General features: G+C 38.3%; 1 protein-coding gene across 2 annotated transcripts; it reads right to left on the bottom strand.

Moving 5' to 3' along the window:
• Nucleotides 1-6,848: 6,848 nt before the first annotated feature.
• On the bottom strand, nt 6,849-17,637 carry PIK3R1 (phosphoinositide-3-kinase, regulatory subunit 1 (alpha)). Of its 2 annotated transcripts, none has more exons than XM_010085967.1 (10): nt 17,622-17,637; nt 13,952-14,054; nt 13,173-13,271; nt 12,867-13,047; nt 12,251-12,376; nt 11,067-11,209; nt 10,629-10,805; nt 10,467-10,535; nt 7,941-8,111; nt 6,849-7,489 (listed from the first exon to the last, which is right to left on the bottom strand). In XM_010085967.1, exons 1-10 carry the CDS (start codon nt 17,635-17,637, stop codon nt 7,300-7,302), a joined length of 1,275 nt encoding a protein of 424 aa, XP_010084269.1. In that variant the 3' UTR covers nt 6,849-7,299. The 2 variants fall into 2 exon arrangements, with proteins under 2 accessions (XP_010084269.1, XP_010084268.1); XM_010085966.1 differs by lacking the exon at nt 17,622-17,637 and adding an exon at nt 15,425-15,530.
• Between the last annotated feature and the right edge of the window lie 4,876 nt (nt 17,638-22,513).

Genomic DNA, 22,513 nt, shown 5'->3' with positions numbered 1-22,513 from the left:
CCAGCCACATGATTTCCTGCAGGAAGGTCACCAAATGTTGAGTCTCGGTGAGTGTGTTTCACCTAACACCCCATGGACAAATCTGCTGAAGTACTTCGGGTGGTTGCAAAAGAAAAAAAAAAAAAATCTTTCACAGAACATTTGTTTTACACAAAGCACAAGATTTGTGGAAAAATACAGTAAACTATGTAGGAAATAAACATTTATAGAGGAAGAAATGCTCTCAAGTATGAATTAATTATCTTTCTTCTCAGGCTACAATCTTCTAACAAGTGAGGAATACCAGACACATGACAGTGAAATCATCACCTGAATTAACTATATTCGTGTCTGGGTTTGTCAATATTGTTTGTTCAAAGACATGAGGATGGCAGGTTTTAGATCCTTTTGTGTGCTACCTGTTAATTTTTTCTCCCGTCAATATTTGCACATGTTTAACTCAGTGGCCTAAACTCCTTCTTTTTTAGTATGCAATGGCAATTTATTTGTAGAGGGAAGAATAGCACAACAAGAGGTGTCCTTGCAATGCTGTTGTTCTGGCAGGAAACATGGCCTGGCACAGCCATAGATAAAAACCTGCTTTTTCAAAAAATTGTCAGGATGTTTCTGGTTATCTGATTGCTGGTCAAAGTGCTGGTCCCTGCAAAAAATATCCAAAGTTTGAATAGTGGCTGATCGACTGATACCCGTTTACCCAGAAGGTCCCTACAGAGTTTTTATTTTTGGTAGTCCGTGTATTTGAGGACATAGGTCCTCAAAGGGATTGAAAAAAAAGAGACACCAGAATCACATCCTCAGCAGCGCTCCCACAGTTCATGCTTTTTGTTGCTTCAGAGGTGATAGGAAAGGCCTAGTGCCTTCTGCAAAGCCCAGATCTGATGTGAAGCACGTCTGACCCCACTCCCCCCTGTGCTGTCCCACAGGGAAAGCAGTGCTTATTTTTAGCCTTCTTTCCAGCCAGAGACGCTGTCAGAACCTCAGTTTGCCATTTCCTCAGTTTCCTCCCTCTAAATGAGGGCCCCCATGGGGTGAATCCTAAACGTCATAATCTGAAAAGGGTCCCTCTGTGAAAATGAAGGGCTCTTGCCTGCAGCTTAAGGGAGGTCCACCTCCATGGGAGGTCGTTATAGGCAGGGAGGGGCAGGTCTGTGCCACAGAACTCTCCTCACCCCCCACCATTTTGTGCCTGACTGGCCCCGCCTGCAGCCGTGGGAGTGCCTATGTTTGTCCATGAAGAGCCATCCACAGGCAGCTACTGGGGCTCTCCCCGCCCACTGCTTGGTCTGTTTGCTCTACAGGGATCTCTGCCGGCCAAAGCTGCCCGTGCTCCAAAGGCAGCAGCTGATCAGTGCTGGCGTATGATTGACGGTGGGCCTGGTCTGTTGGTTTAAGGAAGGTTGTTGGGTGTCAGGGAAGCCTGGATGCCGGGTGAGATACTGGAGGCTGAGGTCTGAGGGGAGGAGATGGCACCTGTCCCTCCAGTGAAGCCTGGAGAAGGCAACAGGGAGTTTTTAAATCTCTTCTTCCCGTTTTGGCTTCACAGCTCAAGACAAAGGGATTTGTGTGAAGTTACTCATGCACGACTTCGCACGAGTCAAGCGGCTTGGGAAGAGAAAAAAACCCATGACGAGCCTTTAAAAAATATCACACCCACTTGTGTGCACAAAGATAGATTTAAACAGTTTTTCATATTCCCCATGAAATGTTTTTCGTATCCCCTATGAAAAACAACCATCAAGCCTTAGCGAGAAAGCAGAGAGGGAAAGTGAGGGTGTGTTTGTCTGCAGACAGCAAAAATAGAACGACATTTTTGCAAACTATTTTTCCAGTCTGCTAAGACTGATTTCTAGACAACGTATGATACAAGCAAGCAATCTGCTGGTCTGTAGATTTCTGCAGTTTGTGATCAGCCAGCCATAATTTCTCTCAACAGCTGATGGTGGCCAACGTGTGATTCACGACCTAGCTAACCTTATTTTTAGCTGTTGAGCTCTATGGCTGCAAAAGAGTTTGTGTTGCACAACATTGGTTCAGGGAGCAGGAACAAGATAAACTTGGTATCTGTTTAAAAGAATCAGCTTACTGAAAAAAATTGTGACATATGTTAACTGGAGATCCAGTCTCACTTCCTATTAGGTAGGCTAAAAATACTATGATAGCCTTTAATCTAGGTTTCTTATAAGAAACTCTAAGGGCTAATGTGATTATTAATAAATATTTCAAGTCTGTGCTACCTACCTGAGCACCTCTGTCAGGGCATATTATGCAACTACTGCAACCAAAATGTGGGCAGATTTTGGAATAGAAACCTTGGACAGAATGGGAACAGGAATCTCTGCGTCTTGAGTGGCTGGCTGACATCCCTGGAGGACCTCTCCAGGGGGTATGTATGGGCTCAAAGAAGTCAGACACCACATACAAATAATAAGGGGAAGAAAACTGCTCAGAGCTGGTCTTGCCCAATCCCCCCACTTCCTCCTTCACTTTGGTTTTCACAATTAGATGCAGCCATAAAGCTAGTGAGTGACTTCTAGGTGCAAAGGCTGACAGGCTGGCTTCGTGGAAATCAGTGACAAAGCTCACACTGACTTCAGAAGAACCTGAACTTCATCTGCAGAGTCAAAGGCAGATCACAGATCATTAATATTTTACTGCTTTTGCAAGAGTATGAGGTGAGCAGAACTGTAATCTTGATACTGTTTGACACAGGACTATTTTGGAGCTACTCAACTACTCCATTCAGTTCAATTCATAGGATGGCTATGAGTCAGCTGAAAGCATTGCTTCCTAGTTCCCTCTAATAATATGAGCATTTGGGTCTCATTTTCAAAGTAGGCCACATATAGCCAGGAAGAGTCAGCGAAGGATGCTGCTAAAGGGACATCTCAGTGCTTACTGAAGCCTCAACAACTGAAATGCAGTTTCAAAACAACCTTTATTCTGCTTGAAGACTTATTACAATTTTTAAAGCAACTTAAGAACAAGACACAGCTCCATCAACTCTATAGCTTAAACAAAACTTCAAGGAGGCATGTTTTCACTGTTGCCTAGTACAGACAATTTACAACCCACTTTACCCTCCACCTCCTCAAAGACCATTTTAAAACAAAGTAATCTTAACTTTTTAAAGACATTTAACAGAACAGAGCTTTACTTAAAAAAAAAAAAAAAAAAAAAAAAAAAATAGCAGCATCTTGGGCAGCTAATGCAGTCTCATTAGGACAAGTGCAATATAATGTTACCAACTCCCACAGTCCAGTTTAGTCTTCAACTGCAGCAGACACAACATGATTCTACAAAAGATGTTGCATTTTGGAACCTTGTCCCATGGGAGGCATTGTGCTTTGAGCTGCCCATTTCTAAAGTGACCCTGAAAAAAACCAGTATCAGGATTCACTTTCCCAACTTAATACCATGCATAGCAAAAGCACTGTGTGAAAATCAGCAGAAGTTTTCCCCATTAGAAGCATTTGAATGTTTTCTCAAGCATTATTATTTCATTGCCAATTACAAGACAAAGCCATTTCTTTACTACAGAACAGCTGACACCAAATAGAGAATTTGAAGATTTGGTTTTACAGATTGCTTGACAAGATCTCTTAGATAACTGAACCATACAGACAAGCTTTTTTTTTTTTTTAAAGAAAATATCCAACAACACAGAAACTCAATTTTCTAACTGTATTTGGAAACATGCTGCACCCACAAAAGTCTAGTGTGCATGTGTGTGTCTTCAAACAAAGTTAACAATATAATTTACTGAATTCAGCAAAATGATCACATTTAGTGAAAATGGACCTATACTGGGATCTATTCATACATAAACACAGCAAGTGTGCATGCATATGCACAGATACACATACTCAAACCTGCACATTCAAATTTCAACTTAAGGAAATCAGAAACTCCTAATTTTGCTTGTGGGTTTTGGTTTCCTGTGTCATGTCTCATACCTTTCAAAGGCCTTGTGAAAGTGCTGCTGCAGTGCAGCCTAACTTGGAGATTTAAAATAAAACAAAAAATTCCCCAAACCAAAAAAACCTAAAAAACCAAAATCCCACCCTTGAATCATGTTAGATAGAAAAAAAGTGCATGTCAACAGAAATACAGAAAAGCACTGTGTTTCTTCAGTTATATCCACATGCCTTTTTTCTATATATTTTAGTCTGAGACCAAATCAAAACTGGAGTGAACAATATGGCACAGTTAAGGACTAACAACTCTGCAGTGAATAGGGCCTTTGGCAGGACGTAGCTCTGCACATTGAGGAGGGAGGGAAATGCAGAGGCCACACAATATGTAAGTACCAGAGAAAACCTACTCATGCCAATTTGAGGGCATAAGTGATCCTTGCTAATTGCACAGCCCCTGTGTAGGCAGAACTTCTCCTTAGGAAGCCCTAAGCACTCATCCTCACAACATAGTGCTTATTTCTCATTGTTATTTGTGCAAGAAAAGCAAGTGCCAAATTTGCACACACACTATTTATTTTTTTTTTCTCTGCTACAACCACAGATGAAAAGAAGTTGTACAGCACAACAGGAACAAATGGTATCCCATACTGGGCTGGGCATGCTAACGATATAGCCTACTGACATAGCAGAGGAAAATTAGAGGAATATGAGGAAAATTAGATCCAAATGCCTTAACTATGATAAAATTTCTTGACAAATGCTATGTGAAACATGAATTGAGATTACATATATTTTGCTTACAGAGAAAAAAATACAATTTACTCTTAAAATATTTAATATCCAAAAATTAATATAGGTCCAAAGAATATCTTGGATTGCTACAAGTGTTGAATTGTTATATATTGAATTAATTTGTAACTTCAAGCCCAGTAGTATAACTGGCATGCTAGAGTAACTGTTCGTGCTTTCCATTGAAAAAAAACAGTTATTAGTAAACCAAATTGACATGATCCTACAGGCTTGAAAAGAGTGTGGAATGAGGAAGGGATAAAGACTAAACTTCTATTGAGAAAAAATATTCAGAATTATTTTGTAAGTGGTGACTATCCCCAAACATTTGTGTTGGTTGAATCTTGTTTCCTGATATAAATTCTATTAAGAAAATACATCTATAGGAAAGCAAAGACAACCCACCAAAAAAAAGAACACAAAATCAAAATGAAATCAAAAGCCTTACAGCCTCAGAAATGAAGGAATAATGTAAAAATTAAAAGATAATACAAAAAACACTGGAGACTGGCAAATTTCTTCTTATTATTTCCAATAGCTTAATAAGCACTGCATAATTTGAATTAAAACACATGTATTTCTAAACCAGAGCTATTATGACAGAACTCCATAGGTCTTAGTCTTTTGATTGTGTGTGCAACTCCCTTTAATAGTAATGGGTCTTGTCTTTGCATCTTGGGGGAAGAATAAATTCATACGTTCACTAAGTCAAAAACTTTTCCAAGATTTCTCTGAACTTTCATTATCAGTTTGCAAATGTGAATTTCCTCTGTGCTCAGGACAACAAAAAACCATTGCAAACCACCCACAGTGAATTGTCCCAGAATTCCCAATAAGTTTGCTCTAGTGGAATTCATGTATTTGTTTCCTTTAACTAAACCATAATTCTGTAAGTCTCTGGTGCCTGAAATTATAGACGTGTTCACTTTGATACTGCCTCAGCCTACAAGCTTACGAAAATAAATCCAAAATGTTAACTATGATAATCTAACAATTTCCAAAACAGACATTTTCCAGTTTAATTAGCTCTATGTTGTATCCAAATGTTCTCAGTAAAGGTGGGAGCTTTTTTAAAAAAATACTAATAAAAAAACAAACCTAGGCAACAGATTAGAGAAACTTCCTTCATATGAAATGAAAATACCTTTACATGCTGATAAAAATTCTGCCACAGTAGATCAAGAAGTCACTTATTTACTATTAAGAGTGGATTCATTCTGAAATCCAGACTACCTATTCCAATAGTGAAATATCCCCATTTTTTTTAATGCAATCACTATCAGAGAAGGTAATACAACTTTTTGTCTTCCAAATACAAAGACAATCATGATAAAAGTTCAAAATGCTTGAAGAAGCAAACATAGCATGGTACCGTATTCTAAAGATATCTCTGAAATGATATTGTTGGACTCAGTGATATTTTGTAATGTTCATATATTTTTTTTTATTGAATAAAGCAGCTTTGAAGCTTATCAGGCACTGCCTAACAAAATATTCAGTTGAAAAAAAAATTATGAACTTTTAAAACTTTGAGCTAGTAGCTCAATATTCTATACAAAGAAAATTGTAAAATATTTCATAGTTTTAATTCTGCAGCCAACTCTTGATGGCTTCCTGTACATCTAAAAAAACCCCCCAAACCTAACTAACAACAAAAAGAATAACAAAAAATAATCATCAGGAAAAATATTCTCAGGCAAAAGAAAGAAAGAAAAAAGAAGACAAGGAAAAAAACAAGCTTAACCTATAGATATGCTTAAGAGAAGACTACAGCCTAAAGAAAATTCAGTATTGCATAGCACAGTCTAAGAAGTCATCTTTCAGCAAACAGAAAGGGCAAAGAGATGCAGTTTGGTACTGATAGTTTCCATCAATGATAGTTAGTCATCCAATACTATGTACATTATTATATACTGTATGCCATTGAAAGTCCTGTTTTCTTCAGTCTTAAATATATTCTTAAAACAGGATTTTTAAACATCTAAACAAACACTTCCTGGCACTTTGCTATTACAATTCCATTCCATGTATTACAAACATACTGTAACTGAAGTCCTTTAAAGTGTCCCTTAGAAATGAAAGTGCCATTCTGCTACATATCATTCACCAGAAACCAAAAAATGCACAATGCTGTGTGTCTGGATCCACTGAGTGCAGCAACACCAAATCCAAGCCAGGTCATGACCACAAAATTCCAGTAACCGAATGACAAAGACCTCTTACACCTTGTATCTGGAGAATCCAATGTTCTAGCTGGTAAAGCTTCAGAAGTGGTCGTAAACAAGCACCATGGTTAAAGGCCTCTATGTCCCTCCAGGGAGGTCAGGTTAGGATTTCTCTCTCTTGTGTTTTTCTTTTCTTAATTTTAAAATAAAAAGCACTTCAGATTAGAAACATACGTTCACAGTTTAATACTGTGATGTTTCCCACTGCAGTTGTGAAGGAAAGCTCTAGTCCCATCTGAAGACAGACGACTTTGCTACTGCAGCTCAAATTCTTGAGTAAGGCTGAAAGGAGCCTTCTCTCTCCAGAGGCCTCAACGTTGTCAAATCTTTTCCTTAGAAAAAAAGCTGAACAACCCAGAGTATTAAGATCTTCATCGCCTCTGCTGTGCATATACTGGGTAGGCTAGTGTGACATTGAGAGAGTCATTGTGCTGCACCAGTGATGTGTGTTGATAATGTAGCACCAGTTCTTTAAGTGAGTTGTACAGGTTATATGGCTCTGCAAATCCATACCCAGTAGGTGTTTTGTTTATCACACAGTGCTTTACTTCTCCATCCACTCTAAAGAGGAAAAAAAACAACCAGTTTTTAGTTTTTCAGCACAGTAAAGTTAAGCTAGAAAATAACCAATAAATCTTAAGATGCTAAACACTACATAGAATTTCTGTCTTCGGTGGTGGGATAGTGGTAAAAGCCTGTGTTGAACTCAAATTCCCAGACGTGTTAGGTTAGGGAGGCAGAAGACAGGCAGGACTTATCAGGAGTGCACCCATTCTTTGGTTTCTCTTCTGCTGGAGGCTCACCTGTGGGAGTGGCACAGGTTTGAGCTGTGCAGGAAATGGAGCAGCAATAAGGACCCCTCAGGTCTTGTTGGTAAAGACCCCCTCAGATCTTGTTGGTCTGCTTCTAACCCCAAAGGTTCAATGGAATCATATGCAAGTGTTTATTTGCCCCTGGCTCAAGGTAGGTGCCTCAAACATTGGTTACATTAATCACAAATTAGGGTACGTACACAACAGAGCAGGCGTAACAGCCTTGTTTGCTGCTCTCTCGAACAAGGAATGTTCCATCTCGCTTTCCCCGCAGCAGATTTTCAGCTTGGCTTCTGTTGATATTTCCCACATTCCATGTTCTCTCATCATGATGAGGCAAGTCCTCATCATCTTCTACCATAGAGTATTGGCTGTTGAAATAGGACAAAATGTGTGTGAAACACATAACAGAACAAAATCCATGAACTAAGTATCCCCATTTCATATTACTTGAAAAAAAATAAGTCAGTGGTTAGTAGGATGCCTCCCTGGCAAAACCAGGGATGTAAACCATGTAATACCGTACCGTTCAAACCACTGAATAAAAATAAAATATAAGTTCTGGTTCTTGTTTCTTTTAAAAACATGTAAATCTGAAGAAGGATATAAAAGGATACTGCATTATCTTTCAGAATTTGCTTCAAGAACTTCAGTACTTCTACTGTTGCTCACTGTTTTGGTAAATAGCAAGCCCAATGAAATCAATATGCTCTGAATCAGCTTCATTTTCAAAGATCAGAACACTCGATCAGCAGTGAAAAATCATGCAATGTATTAACTACAGCTACTGCTTGAGAAAGCTATGAGTCGTTGCACAGCTAGACAGATTAATTATTTATAGGGGAGGTGGCTTAGTGGAAAGTGTGAAAGAGCAGAGTGAGTGCTCTCTCTCTCATAACCAGATTATGAGAAAAGCACATGATACAGGGCCTTCTCTAACAAAACAGCTACCAGCTATAAAGCTGATTCAGAGAGATGTATTCTTTCATGGTGGGCTTGAGCTCAGAGGGTTCTTTGTAACTATGAATCAGCTTTATAGTTGGTAGCTGTTCAGCTGTATGGACACCACTTTGATATCCTGCAGTTCCAGAGCTCCCCACTCCCCCCAGCAGCCTCTACTGGTGGGCTCTGCCTCTTCTGCTCAGCTTGCAATCAGTCTGTGTTTGGCTAATGTACTTATTCTCTCTGTAACAGGATTTTAATCCATTTTCCTTGGTCTAAGAAAACATGGCTTCTTACTCATCCACAGTTCTGTCTTTTTGAAGACTCTCAAAGTAGTCTACAGAAATCAGCAATCTCACACAGAAATCAATTTTTCAAAAAGAACTTTTTTTTTTTTTTTTGTTTCAGATGACACTCTCTCTAGGTTCCTTCTCCCATCATACTACTTTGGCCTGTATGATATTAAAATGCATTCAGCAGTGCCTCTATTTTCAACTAGCACCTAGAGAAAGCAATTCCTGTTTTTCCTGATGCTTATTATATTGATTTTTTTTCCTCCATTAAATTTTTTTTAAGTTTAATTTCTCAGCAGAAACCTGAGCTCTTACCAGACTCACCGTCAAGGAAAGACAGAGTGAGAGAAAAGGAAGATATTCTTTAAACGATGTCACTTACTGTTTTGATGCTACATTAGAACTATGGCCTGCCATTGTTCTTTGTCTACCGTTTAAGTGATGGGAGTACTAGTGGAAACAGATGCCTACAGATTCTCCATCATATCATCTTTGAGCTGTGCTAAGACTGAATGAACAACATGGCTTTAAAACATGTATGCCATTTTTGTCCCGTGCTTATACCAGTCCAGCCACAGCAGAGATGCAGAATTTCCTGGATAACAGTAGAAGACTCAATAAACTAAGTCAAATTAAAATAGATGTGGACAAGGAAGATAAATCCAAAAAACAGTTGTTGTCAGTCTGCTTCTTTTGCTATATGTTCAGTCAGGCAGTGTAAAAGGCATGCACAGTAACTACATAGGCAGAAAATGTTGATACGAATGTTACTCAGACTACCTTGTTTTTCTATTTATTCATTTTTCACTGTTACTACACTTTTGATATTATTTTGTGGCTTGCTTCTGTTTAAATTTGGTCTACATTCACACCACCCAGGTGCTTTTTGCTTTTTTTCCCAGGAATGAAGTGAAACATATTCATTAGCCAATGAACTGAACCTACAGTAAATTGAATTGCTGAAATGACAGAACACTATGCTGCCATTTCCCAGAAAAATTAACCAGACCACAATATCAGAGAAGGACCTCTCTTCAGCATATAGAATTTTATCATTTCCAATAGCAATGTAATGTACTGATGTGAGTACCACTATACTAAATAGTGGTATGCAACTCTTGAAATTTTGAAAACGGCCTGCCCATGCCTGAGAGACCTTCTGAACAATTTATCCATCCATGTGGCATTTCTGTAAGATACTAACATCTTATGATCTTTATTTTGCTGGTAAGAATAAAGACACAGGTTAAATTCTAGTGCTTTGCTATAGTGACTTGATTATGCACTTCCCTGAGTAATGCAGAGTAGGGGTGAGACAGTCCCTTCTAACACTTGCATGATGCAGGCTGCCACGCGTTAAGAGTGTGCATTGTTACTGGAGACCTAGGCTTGAGACTTCCTCTGTGTGGTCCAGGAATTAAATATGCTCTATCTCACTTTTGCATAAGATGATTTGAAATAGCAGAAATATTTAAATCTTTTAATACTCACTCTTCTGTATTTTCATTTCCAAGCCATTCATTTAGCTTCTTTTGCCGAACACCTTTTTGAGTCAGCCACCTGGACAATAATTGCAAATAAAATTAATTGTTAGCCACAGAATTTGTATTAAAAACCTTAAAAAAATTTTTGTTAATTCATAATGATACTCACATCAAGTACTGATCTCTTGTCTTCCTCAGCTGTATGAGGTCTGGCTTAATGCTGTTCATACGCTTGTCTATCTCTCTATATTCAGCTGCTTGCTTCTTTAAATCCTCTTCTAATCTACGCCTGCTGTCCACAATTTCACTTATTCGAGATTTCAGTTTTTCATAGTTGTGCATAATTCTGAATGGAATAAAGTGATAGGTTACACTCTGATGATGTCTGATTCATAACTTTATAATCTGTTATTTAGTGGTGTAGACACTTAGGAGAAAAGATTACTTCTCTAGATGTAGCTATACATTTTGCAAGTTCACATTGTCCCCATTTGAGGCTTGCTTTGCTTACAACTGAACAACATTAAACTTGCCTTCTTGCTTTAGTTTCAGGCATTGTTCCCTTCTTCAAAATCATACAATTTGAAATTCAAATACATACACTGACCTTTGTATTTCTTTTTCATTTCCTTCCCGTTTAAATTTTTCAATGTATTCCTTACTGTATCTTTCTTGTGTCTGGCACTGCTCTTCAAATATTTTTATTGTTTCATTAAATGCTTCAATAGCTGTTCTTTTCATTTGAATTTCCTGAAAATAAAATAATTATTATTACAATTGCTATCAGACAGAGGGGATGATTTATTGGCTTGTATCACATAAACACTTCAGCATATTGTAAGAGAAGACTTCAATATTCCTTTACCAGAACACATTGTCTGCAGAGCCTTATAACAGAGAGAACAGGCTTGTGCAAGAGGCTTCCATGATGAGGCTTTCCATGATGAGCTTTTCCAAGAAAGAAAAACAGCTAGACAAAGAGCTATCTACAATCTTGATTTTTGTATAAGTAAGTTTTATTTGTGATTATTAGGCTCTTATGGCAATGCACTTTGCCCTTCATAGCAACTAATGTCCTTAGAGGCACATCTGGCTTTCTGAAATAAAAGTGTAAGATATTGGCCTGGACAGGTTCAAGACATCATCCAGTTCATCCCTCTGTCTCTACAAATGTAGTTGATAGCTAAGTCTTTTAAGTCAGTACTTCAAGTTGCCTTCACTTCTCCACCTTTCTTCAATTATTTTTAGGTGTATTTCCTGCACACTTTAAGAAGCAGTCTTGATTCTGGGTCTGTAAAACAGCACTACTTCACTGGCACTTCAAGACTTAGCCAATAATTGATTAAGTTGAAAGAAGGATTGAGGCAGCTTTGCATCCTGCACTGTATCTACACACGTCATCTCTCTACCCTGCATAGATCAAACCAGACCCTTCGAAAACTAGTAATAAAATACAGTAATTCCCTGGGAATGTGTCTTTAAAACTGCAGCTCAGCTTGATGAGGTCAGTATGCAAGGTGTTGGTAAATCAAGATAGTTCTGTGCTTGTTCTGGATGGAGGTGTCAGACTTGGGCACAGGGTGCGTTAGGTTACAGGTGGTGACTGTTCAAACATGAGTAAGCAATTCTGCTATACTGAGCAAGCACATCAGATATGTTTCCTCTTTTGGGCAATGGCAGTGGTGACAGAAGGGAGGGAGAGGAGGATGGAGAGAAAGAGCAGTATGAATTTACAATAATATTCTTCTAAATCTATGCAAGTCTTCCACTTTGGTTTCAAATCTAGCTCACCTGAGATGTTCTTGTGTAGTCTTCATAAAGTCTGTCATATTCTCGGCTTTTTTCTTGGAACTGGGTATTATATTCATGTAATTTCTTTCCCACTGCTTCAATGCTGTCCTCCTTTACAACTTGATCCTGGAATGATGAGAGAAGGAAGATACTCCATAAAGAAACAATTATCTTGCACAGATTTTCAGGATAAAACTGCTTAAAAATGCCTAGATAATTACATGGTAAATGTGACTCCTCTTTCATCAATATGGAAATATAATACATATAATACATACAATATAATATGCATAATATGTAAATGAGAAATAAACGACAAAAAGCAGTTTTGCATTGCAAGTGTTCAGCTTTATACTGAAAATAATATATTTCCACATTAATGAGTGGGCTATTTATTAATGTAAGTTTATTTATTAATAATGTATCTGCAGTATTTAAAGTTTCAATTATTTACATGCAACCTGTGGAGTTGGTTTTAAACAAAAATATCAATTTTTATACCCAGTTTATTTTTTCAAATATTAACTGAGCTGAAGTTCTTAATGATAAATGACTCCCCCATATGCAGTAATTTCTCTGTATTTAAGTGAAACACAAGGAAAATAGAGCAAATTACCTGCTGGTACTTAGATACTGGATACAGTAATTTTACATCCAGTTTAGGATTATACTGGGCTAGAGATTCATTCCGGTAGTGATTTATTAGCTCGACCACAGAGTTGAAAGTTAACGGGTCAGAAAAGCCATATTTTCCATCTCGGTGAAATATTTTGATTAATTTGTTATTTCCTCCTTTCCTGCAAATAAAGTTTGTTGATCAGTTAGGCATATTTCAGGTACTATTTCCTAAAGAACACCGTACTTTAAATGCAGCATTGCCTTTTACTGTCAAGTATTACAGACCTAGTGTAACTAATCTTACCTTAGCGTAAGTGTGTAGTCCCCATGCATTTTGGTTGAAGCATCTCGTACCAGAAAGGTACCATCAGCAGTGTCTCGAAGCTTCTCATTTACTTCTTCTCTAAAATGAACGCAAAAGTAACCAATCATTTCAGCTACTTCTAATGCATTTATCCTCTAACTGTGCTCTAAATTATTATATTTTAAAATAAGTGGGTTTTATAAGCCTTTTTGATCTCCATATTAACAAATACAGTTATTTAAAACCTTATTTAACATTGCTGGAGAACAGCTGGGATATAAAAATGGTATATTCCATGTCCTCTCACTGCAGGACAAAATTATATTCATGCAAAGGTCTTTCTACTTGTTCATACAAGTCTGCACAATTGGAGTAGCCAGTGCTGGTTTAATGTACCTATATATAGTACTGTTAAAAATGCTGCTAATATATGGCACTTGTTAATCTGGCTTGTTAACTAGTGTGCCTACAGTTGAGGTTCTGGACAAAAGACAAGAAGAAAATACTTATTTCTTGGTGTTGTCCTTTTATACTAGCATTTTGTACAGCTGTCTTGAACAGAACAATCATTTCACAGACTACATTCTAACTGACTGCCAGTAACTTTTTAGTCATGTTTGGAATAAAACTAACCAAAATATATTTGTGTTGGAAAATATCCTAAATATGGCTCTTAAAACTGTCATTTTTCTGTACTTAAGCATAATACATATGTACAGCATAGCATAGCAAGAACGTAAAAGCCAAACATAAGAAATACATGTCTTGAGCTGATTTACCTTGAGATATCTCCCCAGTACCATTCAGCATCTTGTAATGACATGTTGTTATTCATGCCGTTGTTAGTTACAGTATTAGGTTTTGGTGGCTTAGGAGGCAGTGCTGCAGATGAAAGAGGAAAGACAAAGTTGACTATAAGTTATTGAAAACCTGACCACATATTCCTTGAAACTAGACATTATTACATGAAGAAGAAAAAAAAAAAGAGTAGTTATAAAACAGAGTTTTCCATCTCTAACAGTCTTTAAAAGACATTACAGCAATTGAGATATTTAACTGCGAACAATATAATTCAACAAGAAAGATGTACTGTTTCAAATAAGTATGTTACTCCTGCAATAATATATTTTAAGCAAAATACAACGCTGTAGTCATCTCCTCCCTCTGTGAAGAAAGCATTTGAGAAAAAAAATTCTGAAGTTTGCTTTTACCTTCTTCCACTATCTTCAGGTGAATATAAATAATAAAACATGTGAAATTTATTTTTTTTTTCCTCCTCCTATGTAATAATCTTAGAGGAGTGTTGCTGCTTCTTCACCTAGAAGCTGAGTAATACAAGATGCAAATCCGCAGCAATACTATATTTTAAGAAGAATTGGGTTTTTGTGATCTTCAGCATTCTGTGAGATGATTTGCCAAAAAACCCACTTTAAGAAACCCATCTGTGACCCAGCTATCCCTTGTGTTAATCTTAGTAATGCCAGGACTGATTAAAAAACACATCCCCCTTTTCTCAATGACAAAGCTGCATATGTATACCAGTGGGTGCCAGAGAAGATACTGCAGCACTCCTGACTTAGTAGCAAGGGGGACTACATTGGAATCAGGATTAAAAATCAACCCAGCTCTTTTAGTTCTCTAGTAAGCACATAATTCCTTATGAATGCCCCTGTCCTGTATATTATGACTGGTTACAAAAACTGTATTTCTAAAGTTGCAATTAATATCAAGATAGTATAATATTTTTATCTGACATGAAAAAGATGATGCAATATCAGGTATTCAGTTAATACTGCTAATTTTTAAAACTGTTTTTCCTTAAACAATTCAAAACAATGACTGTAATCACTGTTTCAGGAAACAGAAGTGTTATTACAGCATCTCCTTTTAGTCACAGTGTGGAACAGAGATAGCAAAAATAATCATAATAAAAGAAATACATTTTTTAAATTATATAATAGCAGACCTAGAACTACATCTGTCAGAATAAAATCAAAACAGAAACAGGTCAATTCAGTAAAAATTCAATTAAGTAAGCAGACAGGTATTTCTACAGGTTATGATTCTAATTACTATAACCATGCACTACCACAATTGAATTCTATTTTATGAAAAAAAAAAAAAAGAAAAACTAAAACCCATTTGTATCAATGACAGAGTAAATAAATTCTATGTATCCGCTAAGAATTTTTCAGTAGCTATTGTAAAGACCAAAATGAATTAAGTCTTCCATAATAAGACTGCAGTTTTACCTGGTGGATCCATTTCTATGTAAAACATCAAGTCTGTGCCACAATTTATATCTGTCTTAGGATATTCTATATCCAGTTCTTCCATATTCCAAACAGTATTGTACATTTGTATGAGTTTCACTGAGTAAGCTCAGATACAAGAAAAGAGACAGGCTCTCTTTGTAATGGTGTCTTGGAATTCATTTTAAAACCTACAAGGGGCTGCACTGTAACCTATTACATCATAATCCTCAGCCAATCATGTCAAAATAATGTCACCAGACCACTCCTGTTTCATCATTGTGTTCTACATTATTCTTAAAACAATTTGAGTTTCGGCAAGAATCTACATTTAGCAGAACTGCAATATAAACCTGGTATTACAAACAAAAGGAGAGTGCGGGTTCTCCTCGCCTGCATTCCTGGCTCATTTTCCTGACTTTGCAGCATGGTACAGTCCAATCCTGGCAGGATGACAAAAGGCTGATACGCTGCAGCACGTAGCTCTTACACACACACGCACACAACACATGCACACTCTCACACAGGGCACCTCCCTTTAGAAGTAGGTCGGTCACATCTCAGTTGCATTCTCCCACTGGAATGCCTGAAGTTTACCATTCAAAAAGCTGTAAAAGGCTTCTGGACCTACTGTATATATTAAAGATGCAGAAGGGAAAAGAGTGTGTGTGCACATGCACGTGTGTGTATCCATTACACACCCATTTCATATATACATACACAAACAGACATATATCATCTCCACATAATGAAATATGAATTATGTTTTTAAACTGTGCAGATTTCTACTATTTTAATGGACATACATCTGATATACTTGATATGATTATATAAAATGTGCTTACTGCAGAGATGTCTTCCCCTCCTTATCATTTTACAATAAAATACAATTCAAATTGAACTACATTAAATCATTTCGAAATCTAAAACCCAAGTATTGTAATCTTGCATTCAGCAGACTTGCCTAAACCATGGAAGAAAGTTAAAACTGAGCACTATCTTGAAAAGTCGTTTTGCTAAACATAAAAAGCCGGTCAGGATACAAGATTTAGTCTTTTTTTTCTACCCTGTTCTCATTGAGATATTTATCAAGTTAATTGTTTCTGAAAGCAAGAGTCTCTTGTCAGTGTCTCCTTCCTCACTTGACTTTATGTCATCAGTACGCTCCTGCCATTTAGAAATATTCCTTCTTAATTCTCTTGCATCACTGACTGTAACTCTCTCAGACCACTTTGAAGAAAAATGCAGAGAATAGACTATTAATTCCAGAGCAGAATGCTATGTAAAGCAATGTGAATGTTTTATACTTGCTCTAGTCTACGAGGGCAGAAAACCAGATACCAAAAATAACCACAACAAAGAGTAGCTGTAGCAACTATCTGTGCCTACATCATAAAAAATCCTGGTGTGGCTGAAATGTGCTCTATCGCACAAATACTCATTAAAAAAATTAACACAATTTAAATTCTTCACAAATATTCCACACATATCCACACATATCTACCCCCACTCTGTGCCCCTCAGCAGCTTACCCCTTTTAGACAAGCATTAACATAGAAGAACATGTCTGGAGCACCACCATTCCAAAAAAAAAAAAAAAAAAAGGAATGCTAGCTTGCTTTATACATTAACAAGCTTACATTCATTCTGAAGTTCTCTCCCCTCTCTGTTGAGGTAAACATGCTCCAAAGATTCCTTCCATTTCCAAAATGAAACAGGATACTTAAAATCATCCCAGACACAAGTCCAAACGCTGAACTTGAAAGTTTAGCCCACCTGCTACCCAAACAGTTGAGTTGCCAAGGTAATTATTTAAATCAGGTTATAAAGATTTCCTACAAAGACTACACTGCTGAATTTAGGTGTCATGCGGGATCACTAAGCTCTTTTATTCCATTGAATAAAGGCTTTCAGGAGAAATACTTCTCCAGCGTTTCACCGGTGGACAAATTCTGGACTAACCACACTTGTAAAATCAGGTTAGTGCTCAGCTCAGTCTAGCCTAGCTTGCAGGCAAGAAAAGACAGGAGGTAGACAGGTGATTTCCCATTCCCTGTATAACCTGGAGAGGTATTGAGGTACTTGACTTTCATTCACGTATCTTAAGATCATGAAAGCTCTACCTGGCAATCAATTACAGTAAAATACTTGCACAAGGTGATGAAGAAAACACAAACAGAAATTCAAAATCACTTACTTTGTACATTGTGCATTGCAAATGTTCACCCTTGTAACACAGGCTGAAAATACACTCCAATAACCTGAAAAATTAATTGGTTTCCTCTTATAAAAATCTTGCTTCCAAAAAATCTCCAAAACCTCCTTTTACTAGGAAGCTTCTCTGAAGCAACGAAGAAAAAAAAATGCTGAAATAGAGATTGCTCTGCCTTCCAACCGATGTTCCATAAAAATCCCTAAAAAAGCTGTAACATGCAGTGAGAAAATCCAAGCCTTTTCTCTCTTCTTAACTGCTTAAAGCGCTGTGCTGTGGTATCCACTTACTCTGGTTCATCATTAAAAAGTGAACCTGACTTTAGTACTGTTAAAAAAAAACAAAAAAAACTCAACAAAAAAAAAACCAACCACCACCCTCAGTAGCTTGCACGTCTCTCTCAGATAAAGATCTCAGTTTCATGATTAACTTGGGCAGGTTCAAATATTTGCTGAGCCAGGGATTTCAGGTGGGGGAGGGAAAGCCAGATTCAAAGTAAAAGTTGTCATCAGCTAACAAGTGGCCAATGCAGGGCTAACTTTCTCATTTTAGCTAAGTAAATGAGAAGGCCATTGTAAGAGGCCTTAAAATAGACTCTGTCACTGGCTGCTGAGGGCAGTATTAAAGTTGAGAAAACACCATGAGCAGACAAATACAGGAAGTGGCTAACTGACTTACTGCAGAAAAAAAAAAAATAGAATCAAAATCTTCCTTGAAAAGAGCTGCATCTCTCAGAGCAGCCCTGTGCAAGCAAAACAGCTTGCTTGCAAGCACAGCTTCACCTCCTACACACTCATGCTGGATCACAAACACAGGTGCTGCTTGAAGACCCTTAGCATAATGCTGTGAGGCATTTTATCCATTTCCTATGAACTGAAAATACTAGAAAAAACACCTATCCGTATCCATGGTATTTTCCAGCACATCTGGGTTGTTCACTTCTTGGGCAGCTGCGGGGAAAAGGGACTGTTCAGAGAGTTTTGGCCAAATATATTTTCCTTGCCTTAGTGTTTGGTGGAACAGAGCAGCAACTGAAGAACATGCTCCCCTTCGCCTACAGAGGTCAATTTCTATGCCAGCTATACTTTTACATGGAAATAAATTCAAAGTGAAAGGAAGAGCAGACAACACAACTTAAGTCAAAGAAAGAAATGGATTAATATTTTCCTCCCACTTGTTGGAAACAGCAAGAACTCCTAGTAGCTGTGTCCCTTGAGATGAGCTTTGTGCTCCTTATGGCAATCAAATGGCATTAAAAAGTTTTCACCTTCCAAACACTTCACCTACCAAAATCCTCCTATGCTACAAAATACCAAACCCCTTCTACCTCATAATGAAATCCCAACTATCTGCAGTACATTTTTGATGTTTTACAGTTGATTGATTAGCTTTACCTATAACAATGCCTTGCTTTTCTAGTTTTAGCCTTTCGCTACTTGAACAATTGTTGAGTTCTATGTATAGTTCAAACCAGCACAGTCATAAAGGTATAGCCTACTTCCAATGGAGATGGCAACCTGTGTTCCTGAACTAGTGCAACTTCTCACAGTAATTGATACGCCTCTTATTTACTGTTAAAATTACAGAAGGAGTTGATAACACTTCTTGGTTTATAAGGCCACAATACAGAAGCATATTCCCAAAGGAGAAAAGAGAACCCAAACCTGGTTCACTGAATTGTTTATCATTTTAAAAAGCACAGGTACCCACACAGAGATAAAAGATAAGGACTTGTTCATAAGTCCTTTTTTTTTTGTGATTCTTGTACCTTGTGCAGAAATTAGTTCCTAATCATCCTGCAGAAGGGAATCAAGAATTGTCTTGCCAAAAAAAGATATGAGGATGCATCTATCTGCATTTTCACACAATTGCCCGATCGTAACCTTTATTTAAATTTAAATTTCAAAAACTTGAGTGGTGCACATTGAACCTACGGATTTGCATTTCCAGAAAGTCAGAAGCCTACAATTTTTTTTGCAGTCATACTCACAGCGTTCTTCTATCTAGGAAGCATTTTTTTTTCCCCCAAAAAAGTGATGTATGAAGCAGGAAGAGAACGGATCAGGGGCGACAGGCTTGCATGTGCATGTTACACATACATACAAATACACACACACGTATTAATCTGTAAAAAATTCTAATAACCTCGTACATGTTTTTTTGGTTTTAGCAAATACTCCCAAATAGCTATCGAGAAACAAAGCATAGACTAGTGCCAAAACTGAACCAAGACCAGAGCATTCCCAGGCTCAGCGGCTGACAAGCGCCTTGCTCCCCGCTACCCGGGCCGCGGCCGGGCTCCATCCGCTGCGGAGGGGAGCCCTCTGCCGGCGCCAGCGGGGAGCGCAGCACCCTCCCCTGCGGCAGCAGCTCTGCCCGGACAGACTGCCTTCTGCACCCCCGAGACAGACTGCCTTCTGCACCCCCCGGACAGACTGCCTTCTGCACCCCCCAACCACGCTCCCTGCTGCCGACAGCCCAGCCAAGCCCGTGACATGATACAGAAAACTCCTGATGAGGTACTGCATTCCTACATATTTGTTTGTGTCCCCAGAACATTACCAACAGGACTGTGGGATAAGCCTGACCGCTGCAGCAGTCCCAGGGAGCTTGGTGTCCGATTCCAAGAGGAACAGGATTAGCCTTTACATTCCCGTGCTCTCGCTGTTATGCTACCATGCTTGCTAATATTTAGTGCAACTAAAAGCAGAGCCTCTGCATCATGGCCATACGGCCAGGTCTCTCACCTTGTCACCAGCAAGCCAGCAGTTCCATGTAAGGCAGACTCATTATCTCCCTCGTTCTTAGCTACAACCCTGTAAGCAGTAAAATCTATCTCTTCATGCTTAAAACTGCAATATTTCACAGCCCGAGACATTATTTACAATATTATTTACAAGCCTGGGAAACAGGAATAAACTGGGATAAATGGCCTAGATCAAGCATCTCAGCCTGAGTTAGTGCACAGGCTTCAGTTCATCCCTGTAAGCCGGCAGCTCCTTCCCACTCTGCAGGAGCTCTTCCTCCACTCCTCACCAGCCTGTCTGCCTGCAATGCCACCAGCTCCCCACGTCCCCTCAGTCTCCCACCACATCCCCCTTCCCCTTAGCCTTCCTGCAGTAAGACGCACCTTAATCTCACACACCCAAAGCCACTCCACGATCCTGCACCGCCTCCCCCCGCCAAGAGGACCCCCATCTTCCTAAATGCCCCTCAAAAGTCCCCTCCCAACTCTCCCATTGCCACACCTTCCTCTGTATGACCTGCTTTCCCGGCTCCAAATTGACCATGCTGCCTGGAGCACCCACCAGGCCCCATGAACAGCTCTGTGACCTGTATCCAGGGCAGGCATCCTCCAGATGGGAATGCCAGGAGCCTTTACCATCCTTGAAAATTATCTAAAAAAATATCCAGCCTTCTATACCTACAAACATAGCCTATTTTTCAATATTTACCTCTAAAAGCACACATGCCTTCACACCTCTGCATGATGTGTGAGATTCTGTGAGACATAAGCAGCACTGTTAGCTATAATCTTTTGTAATTAAGACATTTTCTTCCAATACTACTGTTTTGAATAGCATATTTAGAGACATACACTTTGTTTCTAACTGTAAAATCAGCATTAGTCTTCAAATTGAAGCCTGTGTGGCTGTTCATCAAGTTGGGGTGTTAAAACGAGATGGTAAATCACTTAGCTTTCCCATTGCCACCATCTTCTGGCTCTCCCACTGATAAACTCGGAAGAAGGAGACAGGCATCAGAAAATGGATCTAGTTACCAACTATTCAAAACACCAACCACTTCTCCAATCTTATTTCTCCTGCAACATTACTTTGTCTTCACCTACCACACACATGGGCATAATATGTATTTTAACTTTAGTACTTCAACTTTCATGGAGGGCTAAGCACTATTCTAATTCACAAACTGAATGCACAGTTTGCTGTTGAACACTGTGACAGAGAAAAGAAAAATCAGTCCAGAGTTGTTCCGTGATAGAAGAATCAAGTAATGGCACAGGAGTAACTCCTGTTTTTGCATTACAGTCTCTAAAGCATCACTGTAGCTATAAGATATCCAACTAAAGATGACCAATTTAAGGCACTAATTTTAAGATACATTAAGGTCTAAGGACCAATTGCATACCCTCTATTTCTTTAAGGCATGAAGGATAATTAGCAGGTGATGCAATAAGAAAAAACCCCCAGAGCTGTGAAAAGATCTCTTCCCTGTTCAGACCAGTTATCTCCAACTACATTTTATGTATCTATGTACTCTGTAAAATACCACTAAAACTTCTTGCACAGCTCGTTTTAGACAGAATGTTTTCATCCAGGCTTGAGAAAATAACAGGAAGAAAAAAGAAGGGAGGAAGCTATCGCTCCAATGTGTGAAAAAGAGAAGAAACCTGTCAGTACTGGCTTTCCTGTTACTGCTTAGTTGTCTTTACATTATTTTCAACAACTAAGATTCTTTCTGCTTAAAACTTCTTAACTTTTGCACTTTTAAAATTCTCTTATAGATTGTCATTCTCAGAACACTCATGATAAATACGTTATCTTTTTGAAGAATCTTCCTTTTATCACAAAGTTGCTAAACAATTTTAATGTAAACTCAAGCCACTACAAGCAATAATGTTGAGGATAATAATTCTGGAAAATACATCTTAGAGTCTTCTATGAGAACTATAAAAACAGAGCACTTGAGATGATCAGGTCACTGAATGACTTTGGTGTGGAAAACAGACTTGTGTACTAATCCTGTAAACTTACATAACATTCTATTAAGGCTCAACTTTTGAAAATTATTTACTTTACAGGCCTAAGAGCAGAGGCTAGCTAACCAAAGAATCATAGAATCGTTAAGGTTGGAAA

This window comes from Pterocles gutturalis, unplaced genomic scaffold (genome assembly GCF_000699245.1).
Source record: "Pterocles gutturalis isolate BGI_N339 unplaced genomic scaffold, ASM69924v1 scaffold36030, whole genome shotgun sequence".
NCBI classification, from domain to species: Eukaryota; Metazoa; Chordata; class Aves; order Pterocliformes; family Pteroclidae; genus Pterocles; species Pterocles gutturalis.
The sequence above is the reverse complement of the archived record's forward strand: the minus strand, read 5'-3'. Positions and strand labels throughout refer to the sequence as shown.